Source organism: Schistocerca gregaria, chromosome 3, assembly GCF_023897955.1.
Source record: "Schistocerca gregaria isolate iqSchGreg1 chromosome 3, iqSchGreg1.2, whole genome shotgun sequence".
Taxonomy (NCBI): Eukaryota; Metazoa; Arthropoda; class Insecta; order Orthoptera; family Acrididae; genus Schistocerca; species Schistocerca gregaria.
In genome coordinates, this window is record NC_064922.1 from 551,346,539 (window position 1) to 551,364,590 (window position 18,052).

Genomic DNA, 18,052 nt, shown 5'->3' on the forward strand with positions numbered 1-18,052 from the left:
GGTTTTTGTTATTTCCGATTCTTTGTTGTTTCTTTCTAGTTACTTTCTTATTCTGTACTCCATACTATCGTTGACTTGTTACGTTCTCATTCATTTAGTAGAGGTGTCCAACGAAGAGTAACAGTCGCTTTGCCATCACTTCTGATATTTTCTTTATATTTTGGTAGATCTCATATTCCAGCCATCTGTAGTTTGTATTGCACTCATTATTTCTCCAGCAACCCGTCTGTTATGTGTGTGTATTATGTTCATCTGTTATTATTATTATTATTATTATACATGTGAAGGCCAATAGAGGACACACGAACGTCTACTTGAAGTGAAGTTTTGTCAGGCGCCGCACTTCATACAGCTCCACACGATGCGTTTTCTTCCTTTCATCCGACCAAGTTGACCCTGTCTCGGATTTCTTTGCACTTGTACTTTGTACTTGAATGTTTGTCCTGGTGTATCTTACTGTGACATCAGTATCCTCCAGGTCTTTCCTGACTTCGATGATCCACTTCATGTCTGTAGTGTACCCCACGATCTGTTTAGTTTGTCGGGTGTCAGGCATTCTCTTGATATGCGCGTGACATTTCAATCGCATGTCATGCACTCCACCGCGTGTTCCAGAGAGAATGCTGGGGTTCTGGACAAACCGTTCTGAAAACTGGGGCCACGCGTTGACCTTGCCATGAGTAAAAGAGCTGCTCACTGGCGTGACGCCATTTTGACTCGCGAACCAATACGATGTTGACTGTGCAACAGAAGGTACACTGCGTCGTTTGGTATGCTGTGTTTTAATCAATAGCGTGCAGCGACGTTTTCAGGGAAAATGCACCACGATAACATTCCACAGGTCATAAGGCGCTCTTCTCTGGCCTGGACCCTTTCGATGATTGTTGCAGGGTGTTCGCTTTCCGTCCGACCGAACATAAAACGTGATTCATATGGAAAGGCCACCTGCCGCCACTCAGTTGCGGTACCGGCGTACACATTCCAGCTTTCGTTGCCTACAAGCAGCGGTATATGAACCAGGCGTCTGTTGCGGAGATCCATACGCAGCAATGTAAGCCGAGCGAGCGGTCGTCGAGGAGACAATGATAGTAGACCCTTGGTTCATCTGGGTAGTCAGTTGCACGCCTATTCGACCTTAAACATTTCCGCAGCCGTCGTTCACCTCCATCTCTGGACCGTGGCGCACTACAGTTGGTTCGGATTCGGTTTTGGATAGCGCCATTTGGTCGTACACGGTATACATTAACGACAGCGGCACACGAACAGTTTCCAGTCTGAGCCGTTTCGGAAATACTTCCATCTTTGGTCAATGCTCTTCGAACTTCAGAGAACTCGCTCCGGTTCCGCATTACGACGACTGCGGCAAAATCCCCCCCCCCCCCCCCCCCGACACGCTTTATATACGCTCCATTGCTAGTGCTGTCACCGGCCATCTTTGATGGTTATTGGACGTTGTCGTCGATTATAGGCGGTGGTCGCATTAATGTGACTGTACCGTATATATTGCTGATAACTGTACAGATTGTAATGTTGACTGACTAAAGATGTTTCATTAGGTATAAGATAGGTCCCGAAAGACCTAATCTTGTCAAATGTACAGATTAATAACTCAGATGTGTGTGAGTGGGGCGGGGGGGGGGGGGGTATATGCATACGTCGACTAGGAACTGTGGAACCCAGTCGGCCGCACCATAGGGGTGCCCGCCGGCAAGCCGAGGTAGGGTGGAGCTGAGGTGCTGCAGGTGGGTCGCGCCGCTTGCCACCCACCCTGTGGCCGCTATCAGCTGCGGCTGGCGGCGGGGAGAGCCCGGTCAGGAATGGACCGACAAAGTTAAGCAGCCCCCCCCCCCCTCCCCCCCCGCCCCAGCAGGCGGCGGCCGCCTGAGAAACTGTAGATTACAGAGCGCCGAGCGCCCGACACGCCGGTCGCATTCCGAAACGTGCCCCCTCCCCCCTCTCCTCCCCCCACTCACCTTGCCGCTCCCTCCTACCACGAACCTGTCCCGACGGCATTCCCCGGGCGCCCCGGGCCCGGGTTCGGCGCCCGCGACCTCCGCGGCTGCCACCTGGGAAAGTATTCGGCTGCCACCGCCGCCCCGTGTGTACCTGCACCGTCGACGGAGCCCGCTCGGCCAAATTTCTGCGGACCCTCCGAAGCGGAGTGATTCGGCTGTTCCGTCACACGGGTAGCCGCAACAGGATCAATCCGCATGTTAGCACAGACTGCGTCACGCTCGAGTAGAAAGTCCAAATTGCGAAGGTGCCCTTGTCCGCCTGCCTGGCTAAGTGGCAGCGGCACCGTGGCTCATCGTGTTTGGTCAGGAGACTGGTCACCCTTTGTAATTAAAAAAGTAAAAAATAAAAAAAAGGAATGCGACAAGTTTTCATCGATGGAATCTGAAAGATGTCACGCGACATCTGCACAGAGATGCTGACGAAAAACGACGAATTCCAATGTGTGCGAGGCCGGCAAGGCACAGGCGAGCGGTCTCCTGTCCCTCCGAACAGCACCCAAGTGACGCCATTCACTCAGGATGACACGATGGCCGCCTGTTGGCATAACGGCGGAGATAGCTTTTTTGCGTTTGGAAGGTATCGCTAGAATCAGAGTTAGAGCGCAAGGCGCCGACCGTAAGGTGAGGTCTCGAGTGTTCTTCCCGAACCTGCCACTTGAAGGAGTGTCGTATGAATACAGTGTAAGACATCCTTTTTTTAAATCAATTCTGTGTATAAAATACTGTGGAATATACTTCACTTCGGGAAATTCATCTGTTCTGATGGCTTGGCGGCTCAATGGTAAAATGCTGAACGACGGATCAAAAGGTCTCAGGTTCTATCGTTGGCCAGTCTTATGGTTTGTATCTGCCACTCGCCACTACTTTCCCATCTGGAGTTAGCATTCAAAAAGCGTTTTTACACATGAAACACATGCAGTCAGTCATGTGAGAGAAACGTCTTGCTGAAGTTTTTATACTGAATCGAAGCTTAACGTGTTTTTGAAAATAATTTGTTTTATCACCGTTATGTTTGAGGCAGTTCAAGGGAAGAAAGGAAATGAGGAAGATTAGGGATAAAAAATCCTATCTATAAGAAGGTCGGTAGATATGCACGCAAATCTCGAATGGGACAAGGATGAATCGTCTCCTTATCAAAAGACTCATCCCAGCATACGCCATAGGTTTAGAAAAACAACGGAAAACCAAATTGCGCTTGACCGTACCGAAGTTTGAAAGCGAGTCGACTGTTTCGATGAAGTGTGGCATCTGTAGAAAATTAAAAGCTAGGTTGTCAATTTATGTTTCACATCTTATAAATGAAATTTACAAGACATCTTAAGGATGTCAGACAAGAGTAAGGTTTTAGTAGGTCTGGCCCTGTTTTGTCACATTCTCTTCCTTAGATTATCGTCGTGACTTAATGTATGTAATTGAGCTTAAATGTTTCTCAAAGGAAAAATTACATTAGACGCACGCCACTGAGCGCATGTGTAAAATGTTAAATATGAACTACTGAAAATGAACCTGCATCCAGCAATGCGATTCTGAGTCTTAAGCAGCTACTGTGGCTGTGGAGATTATTCAATCCTGGAAGACGAACACTAGCAGTAAAATAATTCCGGAACTTGCAGAAAGGACCATCTCATTTGGTCAGTATAATCTGTACCAACGACAGGCCACGTTCCAGGCGATAAAACATACTCAGTAGATCCCGAAAGCCAGATAGGACGTGAACAGATTCTGCTATTTGCCTTGTACTTTTCGCGCGAGGGCCGTAAGTGAGAGATAAGATACGGTTTTTTTCTTTTATTTTAGCTCGACATTATGTTGGACTAAAGATTAACAACTGTACAAAAACTAGATACTGCTTTTTCGGTTGTTCTAAAATATTTGTTAGTCGGGTACTCTTTCACTGCGCAAAGGTCATAAAACATCAAAGCTCAGCGCCTGGCCAGGCTGCTTGCCTGCATAATACATTCGAGAAGAGCCGTCCACAGCATTTTACTTTCACTGGGGGTGGGGTGAGGACTGATTAACAGCGACGACAGAGGCAATGTGGAGGCTCCCACTTGCCGGATATTAGTCGAGCGAGCGCAGCGTATTTACAAGGGCACTTTGCTGTGATTACCGGAGGACCCGTAAAAAAAAAAAAAATGTCCCGGGCGTCAGCGGTGGCTATGCGGAGCAGGCATTCCGCGGCAGTTACTGACCTCGTGTCCTTGGGTGTATTCAATCAGCTGAGCGGCAGGTAGGCAGGCTAGCGGCCGTCCGCGTGGGTGGCCGCGCGAGACATCTAGCGGCCGGCGGCCGCTCTCACGCCTAGCAGTTCCGCGCATGCGCTGTCGTCACTCGCGCACAGACGGGTTTTCCTATTGCATCGACGCTCTGCCAGACTACCTTATTCCTTTCTATCCGCGCTTTCACCTTGACTATACCCAAGTGACTTGGAAAAAAAAAAAAAAAAACAAAAAACACTTGCTTGTCCAGTCACTGCGTAAGCTACACGATAATGACACGATCCATCTTTATTTTTTTCGTATTAGCTAAAGCTAGTTTGCTTTACCTTACAAAACGTATTTGCCATTTGTTACATTACCAGTTGAGGGAATCTAAGGCAAAAAACTGACGAAAAAATTCCAAAGTTATTTATGCACCAACAGAATTTTACTCAGTTAAAGCTGTGTGCGTGTGCACTGCCTATCGTCGTCGTCATCATCATCAACTTCTTCTTCCTCTACACTTCAGGCGTTAGGCATTCTGCCTGTGGTCATACTCATATTTCATTCGCTCTTCCTTGACATCTCCCTTTAAGTTTGTATCTTACGATTTCGGGAGGTAATTTTTGGCTACTCATCCTGTTCACGTATTCATTTCATTTCCTAATGCTCGTGCACATACGAGATAATTAGCTCCTTATCCTCCATCAAAGAGTAACGCAGTCCGTAGCCAAAACATACCCCTACTATCTAGTCCAAGAATCGAACACCTTATGCACGTATAGGATCACACGTCACCCCCCCCCCCCCTCCCCTCCTCCCGATTAACGACGATATACTTTATATACGTGGTCTGTAAGAAGTGAGTGTCGGATCGCAATAGCTGAATGCTATGCAGATGCAGGATCTGGATCCCGCAAGGCTGTCCCGACGGTGTGGCTGACGAAACGCGAGCGCGTCACACTGGCCGTGCAGATGCCGCCCGGCGCCGGCGCCGGCCGTGACGTCAGGAAACAATTGCACGTAGGGTGAACGTCCTGGCGGCGTCAATGGGGCGTCGTCGTTGCCGCCGCGCTGGCCGCTGTTTGCCGCTACCCACCGCCGAGTTATCTGCCTCCCACGCAAGGTTATCTTCGCCGCCGCCGTGGAATTTCGCCAGCCACGGCAGATGCGAGAGTGCGCCTGCCCTCCGTTCTCGGTTCGAACTTCGCGGTAGGAATGGGAAAAACTGACCGGTTAAAGCAGATACCGGTGTTTTTCACCTTTTGTTTGGTCTCTATTAAAATACGTGACTTTTATTTTTTACTAACAACCGAGTAACAAAACAAATATCAATTATCCACGACAGCAGTGCTAAAGTTTTTGGTTTTTAAAAAATATTATTTTTAAAAAACGATTAATTTTTATTCGCATAATTTCCATTGCTTTGTAATATTGTGTTACTACAGAAATTGGGGAACGTGGTCAGTGCTGCTTTAATAACAATGCTGACAGAAACGAGCAACAAACACATGGTACAGCATTGCTGAGACAAGGTACCTACTACCGCGTGGCGTTAGGTGGACTTGCGTACATGCAGTGTGCGAGACTTGCCCCATATGATATTACAAAACGACACCATCCCTAGCCTGGAAGTATTTTACGCAAGTGCAGCGTCACAGAAATAAATTTCTCCATTTCCTTTAAAAGATGAAGAACGATAGGAGCCCCAACAAACTTTCGACTAAGGGGGAAACTTATAATTCAACAAGTCATTCATAATTTACAATAAAAACTGAAATTAGTTGATCTGTTGCCTCAGTGTCTACGTAATATGCCCGCATTTACCCCTTCAAACTGGAAAAAACTCTGTTTTCGCCCTTTAGCACTGACTATTCCTGATACCCAAATAGTGGTACGGTCCTCTATTGCAGATTTTCAACAAATTAGAAATCAGTCGGAAGTAGCGAACAGTCGACCGACTAAGTGTCCTTTTTATTTTTCCATTGAACTTAGTATTTTAATTCTGAGTGTCTTGAAACTGTAGGAGTCAAAATTTATGAATCTGGTAAAAGCCAGTGCCCTCCAACAACGCAAGAAACTGTCGCACAACCTGCTGCAATGTTTTTTTTCTTTCGTAGATTGGAGGGAAGCCCATTTCAGCCTTCAGCCCCCATACTCTGCCTTCCTTCTCTGAACACGCAACACCAGCGACCAACCATTTGACGAAACATGATCTGTTCACCATACACAGTCTGTAGGTTTTACTGGACGACGGACCATCTAGTCATGTCCATTCGCATCGGATAGCAGCACGAACTTCCACTGGCGACCGCCTTGTTCGTACACGTGCGTCTGCCATCGTGTGTGTACCCGACTAACCTCGGGCACGTCAGTCTGCTGCTACATTCTCTTCTTTGGAGCTCTGGGCAGCCATCATTCGTCCTCTGCAGAGGCAGCGGCCGTTCGTGAACCAGCAAAGGGTGTGGATTCGTATGACGTTTGTTTGTGTCACCTGTGTACCGTCTCCTCTCTCAAAAACGACGACGAAACTTTTGGAATGTCCCCAGAACAGAAACGCCATCTGCAGTAGCCATATTGTGCGAGCAGACAAACGTGAACCGGCAAGGTCATCCCATGGTCGACTGTCAATCACTTTTTTTGAGTATAGAGGCGTTATGTCGCTTTGGTACTGTGACCCAGGGGTTTCGCTGCGTATCAGGTCTGCAGACGCGAACGTACAAATAAACCAATGATAACTTTATTATTCATCGCATCGCCGGCCGGGGTGGCCGAGCGTTTCTAGGCGCTACAGTCTGGAACCGCGCGACCGCTACGGTAGCAGGTTCGAATCCTGCCTCGGGCACGGATGTGTGTGATGTCCTTAGGTTAGTTAGTTTTAAGTAGTTCTAAGTTCTAGGGGACAGATGATCTCAGAAGTTAATTCTCATAGTGGTTCAAAAAAATGGCTCTGAGCACTATGGGACTTGGCTTCTGATGTCATCAGTCCCCTAGAACGTAGAACTACTTAAAACTAACTAACCTAAGGACATCACAAACATCCGTGCCCCAGGCAGGATTCGAACCTGCGACCGTAGCGGTCGCGCGGTTCCAGACTGTAGCGCCTAGAACCGCTCGGCCACCCCGGACGGCTGTCCCATAGTGCTCAGAGCCACTTGAGCCATTTTGAACTCAACGAACTGGGACAGCTGCATTGCAGAGACTGGTGTAAAGTTGAGCTGGCAGCGCTCGGGCGTGTTTTCTGCCTAGAGTATATAGCATTTGGCCGGAGGCGAGAGCGCGCGGTGTACAGGTGCGTGTGGTTGTGTGTGCGCAGGACTTCGAGTGGCTGGTGCTGACGAAGCTGAAGTGGGAGCTGTCTGCGGTGACGGCGCACGACTTCCTGCCGCACCTGCTCCAGAGGCTGCCGCTCGTCGCCTGCGACCTGCACGCCGTGCGCCGACACGCCCACACCTACATCGCGCTCTGCGCCCGCGGTGAGTACGCCACGCCGCTCTCTGCTCATTCCTCAGCTGTGCCCACAGTAGTAAGCTGCTAATTTTCATGCACGACTGGTTTCGGTGTTGCGGTACACCATTTCAGGCCCCTCTGTCAAGCTTTTTATCGCCTTTATTGTGTACAGTGGCAGTACATCGACTCCCGTGTATTGTCACACTCATATAGGCGATAAGACGGCTTAGCGGGTGCGGATGATGTTTTAGCTATCTACATAAAGTATATGTGAGTACCGATGTAAATCTTATCAACCAGAGGCATAGAGAGGCATGATGGTGTACTGCAACACCGAAAAAGCCATGGTGTCATATTTACTACATATAACATCCACCAATATTCATCGGAAAGTACGGATACTAGGAATCACCAGACAGGCTGAAACGAGGTGCTACCAAAATTTTCTGTAATATCACCATAAAACCCAGAAACTTCATGTTGCATCTTAATTTCTACCGTCATCTTCAAAGTAGTCTCCTCGCGCTTATAGGCAACACTTACAGCGATTTTCCCATTGTTCCCCTTTGCAGGAAGTCTGTCGGCTGAATCGTATTCAAAATAATTTGTGATTCCGCCCTTTCATCTCCAGTTTCAGTTTCTGGAACAGGAAGAAATCGCAGGTAAACAGGTCAAATGAGTAGGGTGGGCGAGCGCCAGTTGTCAACCGCAGAAAGGGTTACCAACAAGGCATTTTCGCACTCCTTACGTCAGTAAGTACGGTGATAATAGCAGCAGTTCTGGCCAGTTTTCACGAGGTTTCTCCTGAGAGCAAGGGGAATACCAGATTTGTTCCTGTTAAATTCCTAAGTAGAAAAATGAGTCCACCCAAATCAGTCACGCAATTCCCAAATAAATAGGTTCAAATTCAGAACGAAATATAAACGAACATACACTGCAAAGAGTGAGCGACCTCGCAACCAGCCCACCCATTCCCCTAGTGATGTAAAAGTTCTTTTTTGCCTGGCAGAGAGCACCCCTCCCAGTCCTCCCATCGAGACAGTACCGGGAATTGAAACCGAGTCCTCCGAGCGGTAGTCTGACCCGCTAACCTCACAGCTACAGTGGTGGACACATTAAGAGATCGCTACTTGTCGTATTTTCTTGTCCACTTCTCCCCCTATAACTAATGTTTGAAAATGCCCTGACGGTGACCAGTTAGCCCAACAACACTCTAATGCTGTCACACATTCGAAAAAATTTAATCCCCAGCAGTTATCTTGAAAGGGTCGATTTGACTATGTGTACTCAAAGAAAGGGAAGGACAGAAAACGCCGTCACGTCTGCCCTAGCCGTAGCAAGGGCGACGACGTGGCCAGAGCCGCGACCGCCACCAGCATCGGGAACGCTGAATGGGAAGCAGTGTGTCCTGTGGAGAGAGACGGGCCGACAGCAGGACGAAACGTTGGCGCAGCTGGCTTATGAATGAGGTGGCCGTGCCGGGATATTTATAGCCAGCGAGCAGCTATAGAGGGGACGGACGGAAGTCTGGATTTGATAGCCGGTATCGGGCGCGATAAGCGCTGCCGGCGCGGGGTGCGGGCGTGGCCGGACCTAGGTCGAGCTCACTCCACATGGGGCCCTGGCGCAGGCCGCTGGGATCGCGGCGTGTCGGGGTCTACGGGATAGACAAATGTGGGGCAGGGTGCAGGGTGGCGCAGAGGTGTAGCGTTCGGAAGGGAAGATGCTCAAATGCCCACCTGTCCGTCCAAATTCACATTTTCCGCGATTTATCCAAATACGAGGGTCGCCCAGAAAGTAATGCACCATGTACATTTTTTTCCCAGACATCAACAACGATACGACTGCGAAATTTCACGTATACATTATTTGATCTTTCCGGAACGCGCGCAAATTTTCCATTTCCTCCGACAGATAGCGTAGCTGCAGCCGTCTTTCAAAATGGCGTCTGTAAGTGATGTACGTTACAAGGAGCTTGTCGCCATTGAATTACTCATTGCGGAAAAAGAAACTGTTGGGAACATTCACTAACGTTTGTGTGCACTTTATGGAGCATTTGCAGTTGACAGGAATGCGGTTAGCCGCTGAGAAAAGAGGGTGACGCCATTACGAGAAGGCGGTTCGACAGAGCTCCAAGATTTCCCCGTTGTGGAGGCCATCCACGGCTGTCACACCTGATAAGATGCAGTTTGCTCATGTGTTCATTCTGAAGCATATGTGAACAAATTAACCAAACTCAAGAAGAGCTTCCAGCGACTTCGGCGCTATAACAATATAGGTCTGCCTCACACAGGTTTGAGGGTTTCGGAACACATCATCCTACAACCCTGACCTAGCTCCCTCATATTTCCTGTTGTTTGGATCATTAAAGGAGGTCATTCGCGGGAGAAATTCTGAGAATAACGAAGAGGTAATTCGCACGGTGAAGAAATGGGTTTGTGACCAGGACAAGTAATGGTACTATCGGTAGGGCATACACGCTCTGTGTCTCGCTTGAGGAATATAGAACGTTGGAAAAATTAGAAGAGTAGCAGAAACATTATTCTTTGTTGTGCGTACTTTTCATTGTTTTCAGTAAATAATTTCTGAAGAAAAATTTAGTGCATCACTTTCTGGGCGGCCCGCGGAGCTTTAGGCAGTCCAATTCAACAGGAATTGCTGGCCATTTCTCAAATTTAATTTTACTCAATTTGTCGTGAACGTGAATGGGTATGCACAGCCAAAGAAAATACTTGGACACAAAAGATCGCGAATTAAGGGCGCAGAAAAATGAAAGCGCCAGTCAACAATGTGTCCTTCCTGCCGAAATTTTGTAGAAACAAGACCTAACCTCACAACCCAAGCTAGTTTCAAAGACGGTTGTACGTTTAGAAGAGAAAATGCAGCAACTAGAACTGCATTTCCTCTAGCACCGCTTGCCGAAACTCGATTTTGGGAGCACCATGTAAACGTAGTGGCAGTTACAATAACCATCAACATTTACAAAAAAACTGATTTTTTGAAACATAAAAATTAACGTATCACTCTGAAATAACGAAACAATATTTTTTCGCTATTGGCAAAAAACGGAAATGATTTTTAATTTCTAAACACAGAAATAATGAAATTTTGCTAGTGATGTATTGAGAACGAAGTTAATTCCGTCCTACCTTTTTTCGTTAGAGACACGATGCTGCCTTAAAAACAGTAGTAAATCCATCTCACCACCCGATACACACGTCTTGCATACAACCCATAAACAAATATTTAGCGCGCACTCCAGAAACACATTTAGCGTGGTGGCTGATGTGAGTATCAACATCAACGAAATTTCTGACTTCGGCCCGAACGTCACTTGTTCCAGATCGCTACCAACCTTAGCCCAGCATACAACGCAGTGTAAACTGCCTTGTTGTCGCCATTCTATTTTGTCTTCGAAGTTAATGTGCTGGGTTTTGTTCCGCGTGTCTTTAACTCCACGGTTGGCAGCGAGAGACAGTTGTCGATGTTGCTCGAATAATTTCTATGTGTATCGATTCAGCTACTGCCCATCACATATATAGATATATACACAGCAATAAGACACTAAGAACAATGGGCACAATTAAATGTACTGGGAAATAGTATTTCAAAAACAACACATCAAGAGTACGCGTGGACACGACATAACAGACATGGATATGTGCAAACTAACATCTCCAGAGGGTGGACAGCGATACCCACAGTGAGAGCGAAAACAGTGACAATGAGGAGGAACAGGAGGAAGCCGAGTTGTGGCAGTAAATAAGCATAACGTGCTGGCGATCTAGTCAAAAAATCACCAAATGCTGTGCACGGATGGGCCCCTAAAGTTAATACATACGATTAGTAATGAATAGTTTAAGCAATACTATTTCTCTACAAATAACCGTGTGTGTGTGGCTGGCAGTCAACGGCTCGAAGAAACCATTCCGAGGTATTCACCGTCAGTCACATTCGGTGAAGGTACTAGCAAATCTCTCCTCTATCCTATCACCTTTTTATATTCTTCTTAAAAAACAAGAATATTTATATTTCAACCTTAAATTATTGATATTTTGAAAAGTATCGTTCTTTGTAAATGATGTAGATAAAACAAAAGAAAAGAAAACTGTAAAAAGTTGAAACACGAAAATTGTACGACCTGCTTTAAAACATCAGGTAACAGGTCCATAATTTGTCAATAAATATGCTACTGTCCATCAGCCACTGCGAAGAGTAAAGGGGTTAGACACAGTCCGTAGAGAGTTTTGTTTCCAGCAGTTATACGGAGGAGTTTTTAGAAATGACTTACACGCGAGAGTTTTTGTGTTGACCGTTTTAGGTAAAATATATTGCGACCTATGTAGGAAAAACATCCTGTAAGTGAGGGATTTGAAATGCGAATCATTGGAACATTCACTCTATTCATAAGAGTTGACTCTTCACACATATTCGAACCAAATTATATTTGTTGGTGGAAAAAATTCGGAATGCAGTGGGCGAGTTACGGTAGTCGTATTACAGGAATTTGGCAGAGCTTTCAGGAGTGGACTTTGAGAGCGGGGTGATGCAGTGGTAAACAGTGGACTCGTATTCCAGAGGACGTCGGTTCAAATATCTGCCCTTCCATGCAGATTTGTTCTTTGCGATTTCTCTAAATTTCTTAAGACAAATGCTGAGATTGTTCCTTTGAATTAATGCGACCAGTTTCCTGCGCCTATTCCTGTCTTGTGCTGCGTCCTTAGTGACATCGTCATCTTCGGGACGTTGAACTCCATTTACAAAGAGGCAAAGGGAACAACTTTCCACCCATAACTGACAGTCTCGAATGCCAGGGGGATAAATTTTCACTTCGCCCTGGTAGAATGCTGAGCTGAGATGCAGCACTACGTAGGAATAATGCTACCAAGCGGAGATCTGGACAGAATTTTGCTACTAGCCGGTTTATCTGCTTCTGTATGTGAGTTGTCTGCCTACCATGCACAGCAAACCGGATCTTTAAAAAAGCAGACGGCCAGGCTCTTCAAGGTCTCGGCAAAGGTCATTGCATTCCCTCGGTAGGTGATACAGGCACTTTGGCGAGGAGGGAGATAAATGTGTGTGTGTGTATCTGTGTGTATATGTGTGTATAGAGGAGGAATGGGCGAAAGAGAGGCGAGGGCTCCATTCAGTTCGCCGACCTCGGGCGCTGCGTCACCCGCTGGCCTTGGCAGATTCGCCAAAATTGCGCGCCACGAACGGCGCTACTGGCCGTGCTGGCGATGTGCGACTTCACTGTCGTCGCTTCCATTACACGTACTTACCTCCAGAGCGCTGTAGGGGCTGGGTTCGAAATGTTCGCGGCCCGTGCATTCAACAAAGAGCTCCACTGACTCTCTTGACACTTTTTTTCCCCCCAAATGCCCAGTGCTTGATCTGTAATCACTTGGATGTCAATTCGTCTTTCGCTTTGTATCGTAACTTTTCTATTTTATAAAAGAATTGTTGGACATAAAAGCGCGGTAACGATCAAGCTTGTTGTGTCTCCTAAACGGAAAGTGTCAAGCACGATAACCTTTCTTTCGTCTTACACAGCGTGTTTCAGTTCCGTGTGTATGAAAAATAAAATTCGTGAGTTATGTGCATAAAGCCACTATCTTTATTCAGAATAGTCTCCCCCCGAATCAATACAAAGCTGAAATAGTTTTAAAAATGTTTTCGGAACCGTTACTTTAGTGCTGCAGCACAGGTTTCCTGAATGTCCTTGAATGCACCTTAACGAAGTCCTTTCATTGGTAATTTCAATTTGGGAACAGCCAGACGTCGGCTGGGGCCACATCCTAGGAATACGGCAGTTGATCCAAGTCTGCCATCCGTTTGTTGTCCAGACACTCGCGCACGTTCTTTACTTTGTTGGTTGGCTAGGGCGTTGTCATGGAGGTGTGATCTGGACCCTGCCTCTCTGTATTCGGGTCGAATTCGACGAATTCACTGGCTGTAGTACGAAACTTGACGTTACCCCATTGCTCCACCTCCATTTTCCGACGAGTGTCAGATACGTTCGTAGTCAGGACGCCTACTGCCTCGATGATAACTAATGCGTTGACCTACACAGCTGTTGTTGAAACTTCAAGGATCGTAATACCGCAGCTCGACACAAGATAGCACCGCATCTGGGAATTTCACGCTAAATATCCTAACAGAACTGAGACATTCTGTGCATTCTGGATGAATGAGGTTCAACTCTTCCTCATGCCGTCCTAATTCCGATTTCTCGTGGTTTCTCTAAATCCACCGTGTTCTATCCTTGAATACACCACAGGTACAAAATACTGGTCCGACCGATTCTGAAATGCTCAACAGTCTGGGTCGCTTGTCAGATCGAATTCATAGAAAAGAGAGAGAGAATATTCAACGAAGAGCGGCGTGCTTCGTGACGAGATCAGTTAGACGGTGCTAAAAAAATATTACGGAGGTGATCGACATACTCGAGTGGCAGACGCTACAAGGGAGGCGTCCTGAGTCAAGGTGACGTTTACTGTTTCCAGGAAGCGTCGGACAACATACTAGTTCTTCCCACATACGCCCCGCGAAATGATTACGAGAAAATCAGAAAAAGTAGATCTCATGTGGAGGTTTACGGACAATTATTCTTCTGAAGCGTTATTCGCGACTGTAACAGGGAAGGGGGGAAAATTTAGTGGTTCCAGAACGATCCTCCAACGCACCTTAAACCTCAAGAGAAGACGGGACGTCAAATTTCGTCTTCCTCTTTGTTTACTCCTTCCCATACAATCGTTATTCTTAATACGTCGGTTGTCGAATTCCTTTCGAGCTGTACTGCTCCTGCCTCAGTCGGCCACCTCTGGCAGAGTTTTGAAAAGTTACACCGTTTAGCTTACTCAATGTGTAAAATAGAAAGTAACGTGTGACAGTGCATTTAGTGGCCAAAAATCTCCTGGTGACAGTGAACATTTACTGTACACGAAAGTACTCTTAACACCCACTCCAGTTAGCTTCCCTTACCTCATACTGCTGTGGGACCCAGCCCGCCTTCCTCGCCTTAACTTAAAAACAATGATGCCAGATGGGCCGCGACAGACAAGCTGTGACGCCGATGTTGCGGAAATGGCCACGGTGCCCAGAGAAGCTCTTCATCCTACTCCGGACTATTTGAAGAGAGCGTAAGATACTAAATTTGAAGGGAAAAATTCCGTTTGGACCGGAAACGTCATGTTGGGACAGTTACTTTTAATAGAGCCACATCCGATGGCTCTCCTCATCGTTTTCCAAATCTGCCTCTCCCTCAGAAACTTGTTTTTAGTAGCGTGAAATCCGTGATGGCAGTGGGCAAGGTGGTACTAATTGCACAGAGTACTGTGATTTGCCTGCGGCGCGCGGCAAGGTGAGGACGGGCCGCGGTGCTCGGCGCGGCCTTGGGCCGCTCGCGGGGCCGTGGGAACCCGCGTCGTGTCGCGGCGCCGCTCGACTGTGACGCCGCCGCCGCCGCCGGCTCAGTCGCCACGCCCGCCGCCCGCTCCGCCCACCTGCATCCGGCTGGCCTCCCCTCCCCTGCCCCCGGCCGCCACCAGCGCCGCGCCGCGGCCGGCGTTCCTATTAAGTAGCGGGTCGCCAGCCCATCCTGCGTTGTCGCTCGAAGCGAGGGACCGTGTTCGTTGCGTTCGCGCCGTCTTCTGTCACGATACGCAGGCGTCGTGTAGCTGGCGTATCTGTGTGACCAGCTCGCACGCTTTGAACTCGTATCTGCCAGTCTGCAATTCTGTTCCGTATGTCGAAACTTATGAAAATCATGCCAGGAAATCTTTATCGAGATTTGTTCCTTATTTCAAATTGGAAGAATAAGAGGATATCATCCTTCGAAAAGTACGATCAAAATGTGCGGAGGGATTTTTCACACCGAGCCACTAGCTTAGTTCAGCGGCGAATGATGTTTGGTAAACGAGAGAGTAGCAACTAGGTTTTTACGCATTCGTATTCGGACACGATTCAGCCGGTGGTTAACAATTTACAAAAGAAAAAGTGTGCACTGCAGTATTGTACGTAAAGCGAAAGACAGTGAAACAGCCGGTGGTGTGAAAATCCGACTTAGTCTACTCGACTATGGGAAATCATTCCTGCAAAAATAAAACTGGAGCCGGTGCTATACCTCCATACAGTCAGATTCGACTAGGCAAGACACCAGTTATTCAAAATACTGTTTGACCTCCTTCTCATCTGTTTTTCCAGCTGGTCATTCCGTCTGCCTTGCAGTACTTTAGCTGAATGGTCATTACCTACGTGCCGTAGGTCCTTGTATAGGGCATACTTCATATTCTACTAGCACTACTGCTCAACGAAAGAGAACAAATGTTACTGACCTCTCTAGCGAGCCAAGTTGCCGAGTCACAAGGAACAGTATAATAGCGGTTCAACCCGAACTGGTGACAGACACTGTTCACTTCCTCGCCGTTAGCTGCCGGTGGGTGCTACTCGATCTGTCAGTTTTTCATTTTACTGTACGTTTTACTATACTAACCAGGTGAATCGCCTAGTGTGAAATAGCGCTTTTGCATACGGTACTAATGACACTCCAAATGCTTTGCAGTCAACTATTACTAGTTATTCCTTCTTCTTTGCCGTAAGCATATGAGCCACCTTAGCTGTTATAAAAGATCAAAAAGAGTTAAAAGCAGCAAAACACAATTCAAACAATAGGATACAAAGCGACGTATATTTGACATGTTTGTAACTATTTTGTTTACCGAGACATTGCAATCCTAGTGTGTGGGGTTCCACGTAGCTGAAAACTGAGAAATTTAAATTTTTGAGTGAAGTACGAGCCGAAAAGTAGACTTTAGTTCTTTTGCCTCTGTGTATGGTTCCTAAAGGTAATTCGGAACAGAATGGTCTCCCCTTTATAGCTCAGCAGTTTCAGAATTGTCACAAGGACACCGTCTGACAATTAACCAACAGTTATACGGGGTGTACTACTTCAAGCTTTAGCGTTTGTATTGGAATTCATATGAATAAAGCTACGCAGTGACATGTTATACAAATGATTTTATTTGAGCATCAACGCTTTGAGAATCAATAATATGCTAATGCAAACGTTCTCCGGTTCATGTACGACCGCAATATTTTCAAAATCCGTTGCATTAAAGACTTACTTGATGTAACTAGCATCGACGCCTGCATTTGACCGAGAGAGTCCTCTTGACTGCATTTGACCGAGAGAGATGTCAAAATTGTCCAGATTTGCTGTTTTGCGTGATTTTTCTTGTGCCTCCAAAATGTCGAACGGCTGGAAAAACGCTTAAGTGTCAGAGGAGGAGGGTTCCTACAGAGAGAGAACCGCGCTGCAACCAATGAAGTGTTTGCCGACAAAGGGTACCCAGACACTTCAGCCCAAGGACAAACGCTGCTGGTAATGTTATGATTTCGAGTCTAAGGCGCGGGAGGCCTGGTTTGGGTTGGCGGGTGACATCGCGCACGTACACTGCAGCCTGTAATGTCGCGGCTTGTCACGTGTTTGCCCACTGCAGACCGAGAAAGCTCATCGTCTGTTTGAAACAGCAGACTAAATGATTCACTATCCATATTCACGCAAGAGTAGCAACCAAATTTGGAATCTATGACATACATCGCATTTCTTACGAAAGTAACTATGAAGTGAAGATTGATACAAATAAATTCTTTTAGACATTCTGTTTCTATAGGCTGAGCAATATGAATACCATATGTAAGATTATGGAAGCACTTTACTGCTTGTAAATGTCCAATTTATTGAATCTCACTCTTCGAAAAGAACCTAACCATTACCCAATTTTTTAATATCATTAAGGTTTGATAAGACTAATCGGTCTAACTGATAGAAATCAAAATAAGTTACATGACAAATCTTACACATCTGAAGCAAATATTTCTTTTATTGTACAGTCATTTTATCAACCCTTCCAACAAGATATTTCTTGACATAATATTGCAGAATAATGCTGCATGAGCATGATATAAAATTTTATTTATTGTCATAGACCAATGCTGTACATTTGTAAGTCTGTGATTGTCTTTTCGAGTGACTGCACAATTTGTGCTATTATTGTTAAATTATTTTCAACACAACAACTTGACAGGATTGTCACCTATAACTGCTTCATCTTTGTTCAAAATCCTCTGTTACAGTTTGACTTATTTTGCAATGCTTTTTATCTGTTGCAGATTACAAGTTTTGCCGTTACTTGCCAAGTATGATAGCTGCATCAAGTATAGCAGCAGCACTGAATGGTTTAGGATGGACTACAAAAAGTGGATTCTCACTAAGTCAACTTCTGGACAGTCTTCAGGCTATCACCTCAACTGAAAGGGTAATTGTTCCTTCCAGAAATTTTTTATGCGATTGTAATGTGACACGTTCGAGTAATAATGAGTAACTGG

The 18,052-nt window shown here is 46.4% G+C and overlaps 1 protein-coding gene across 1 annotated transcript in view; it reads left to right on the top strand.

Annotated features, from left to right (window-relative positions):
* The window catches only part of LOC126354850 (G1/S-specific cyclin-D2-like), a 52,588-nt gene that overhangs the window by 31,073 nt on the left and 3,463 nt on the right, over positions 1–18,052 (top strand). Inside the window, exons 3-4 of the mRNA XM_050004838.1 lie at positions 7,530–7,689; positions 17,837–17,982. Coding sequence (XP_049860795.1) covers positions 7,530–7,689; positions 17,837–17,982 — 306 coding nt within the window. The remainder of the gene's footprint in view (positions 1–7,529; positions 7,690–17,836; positions 17,983–18,052) is intronic.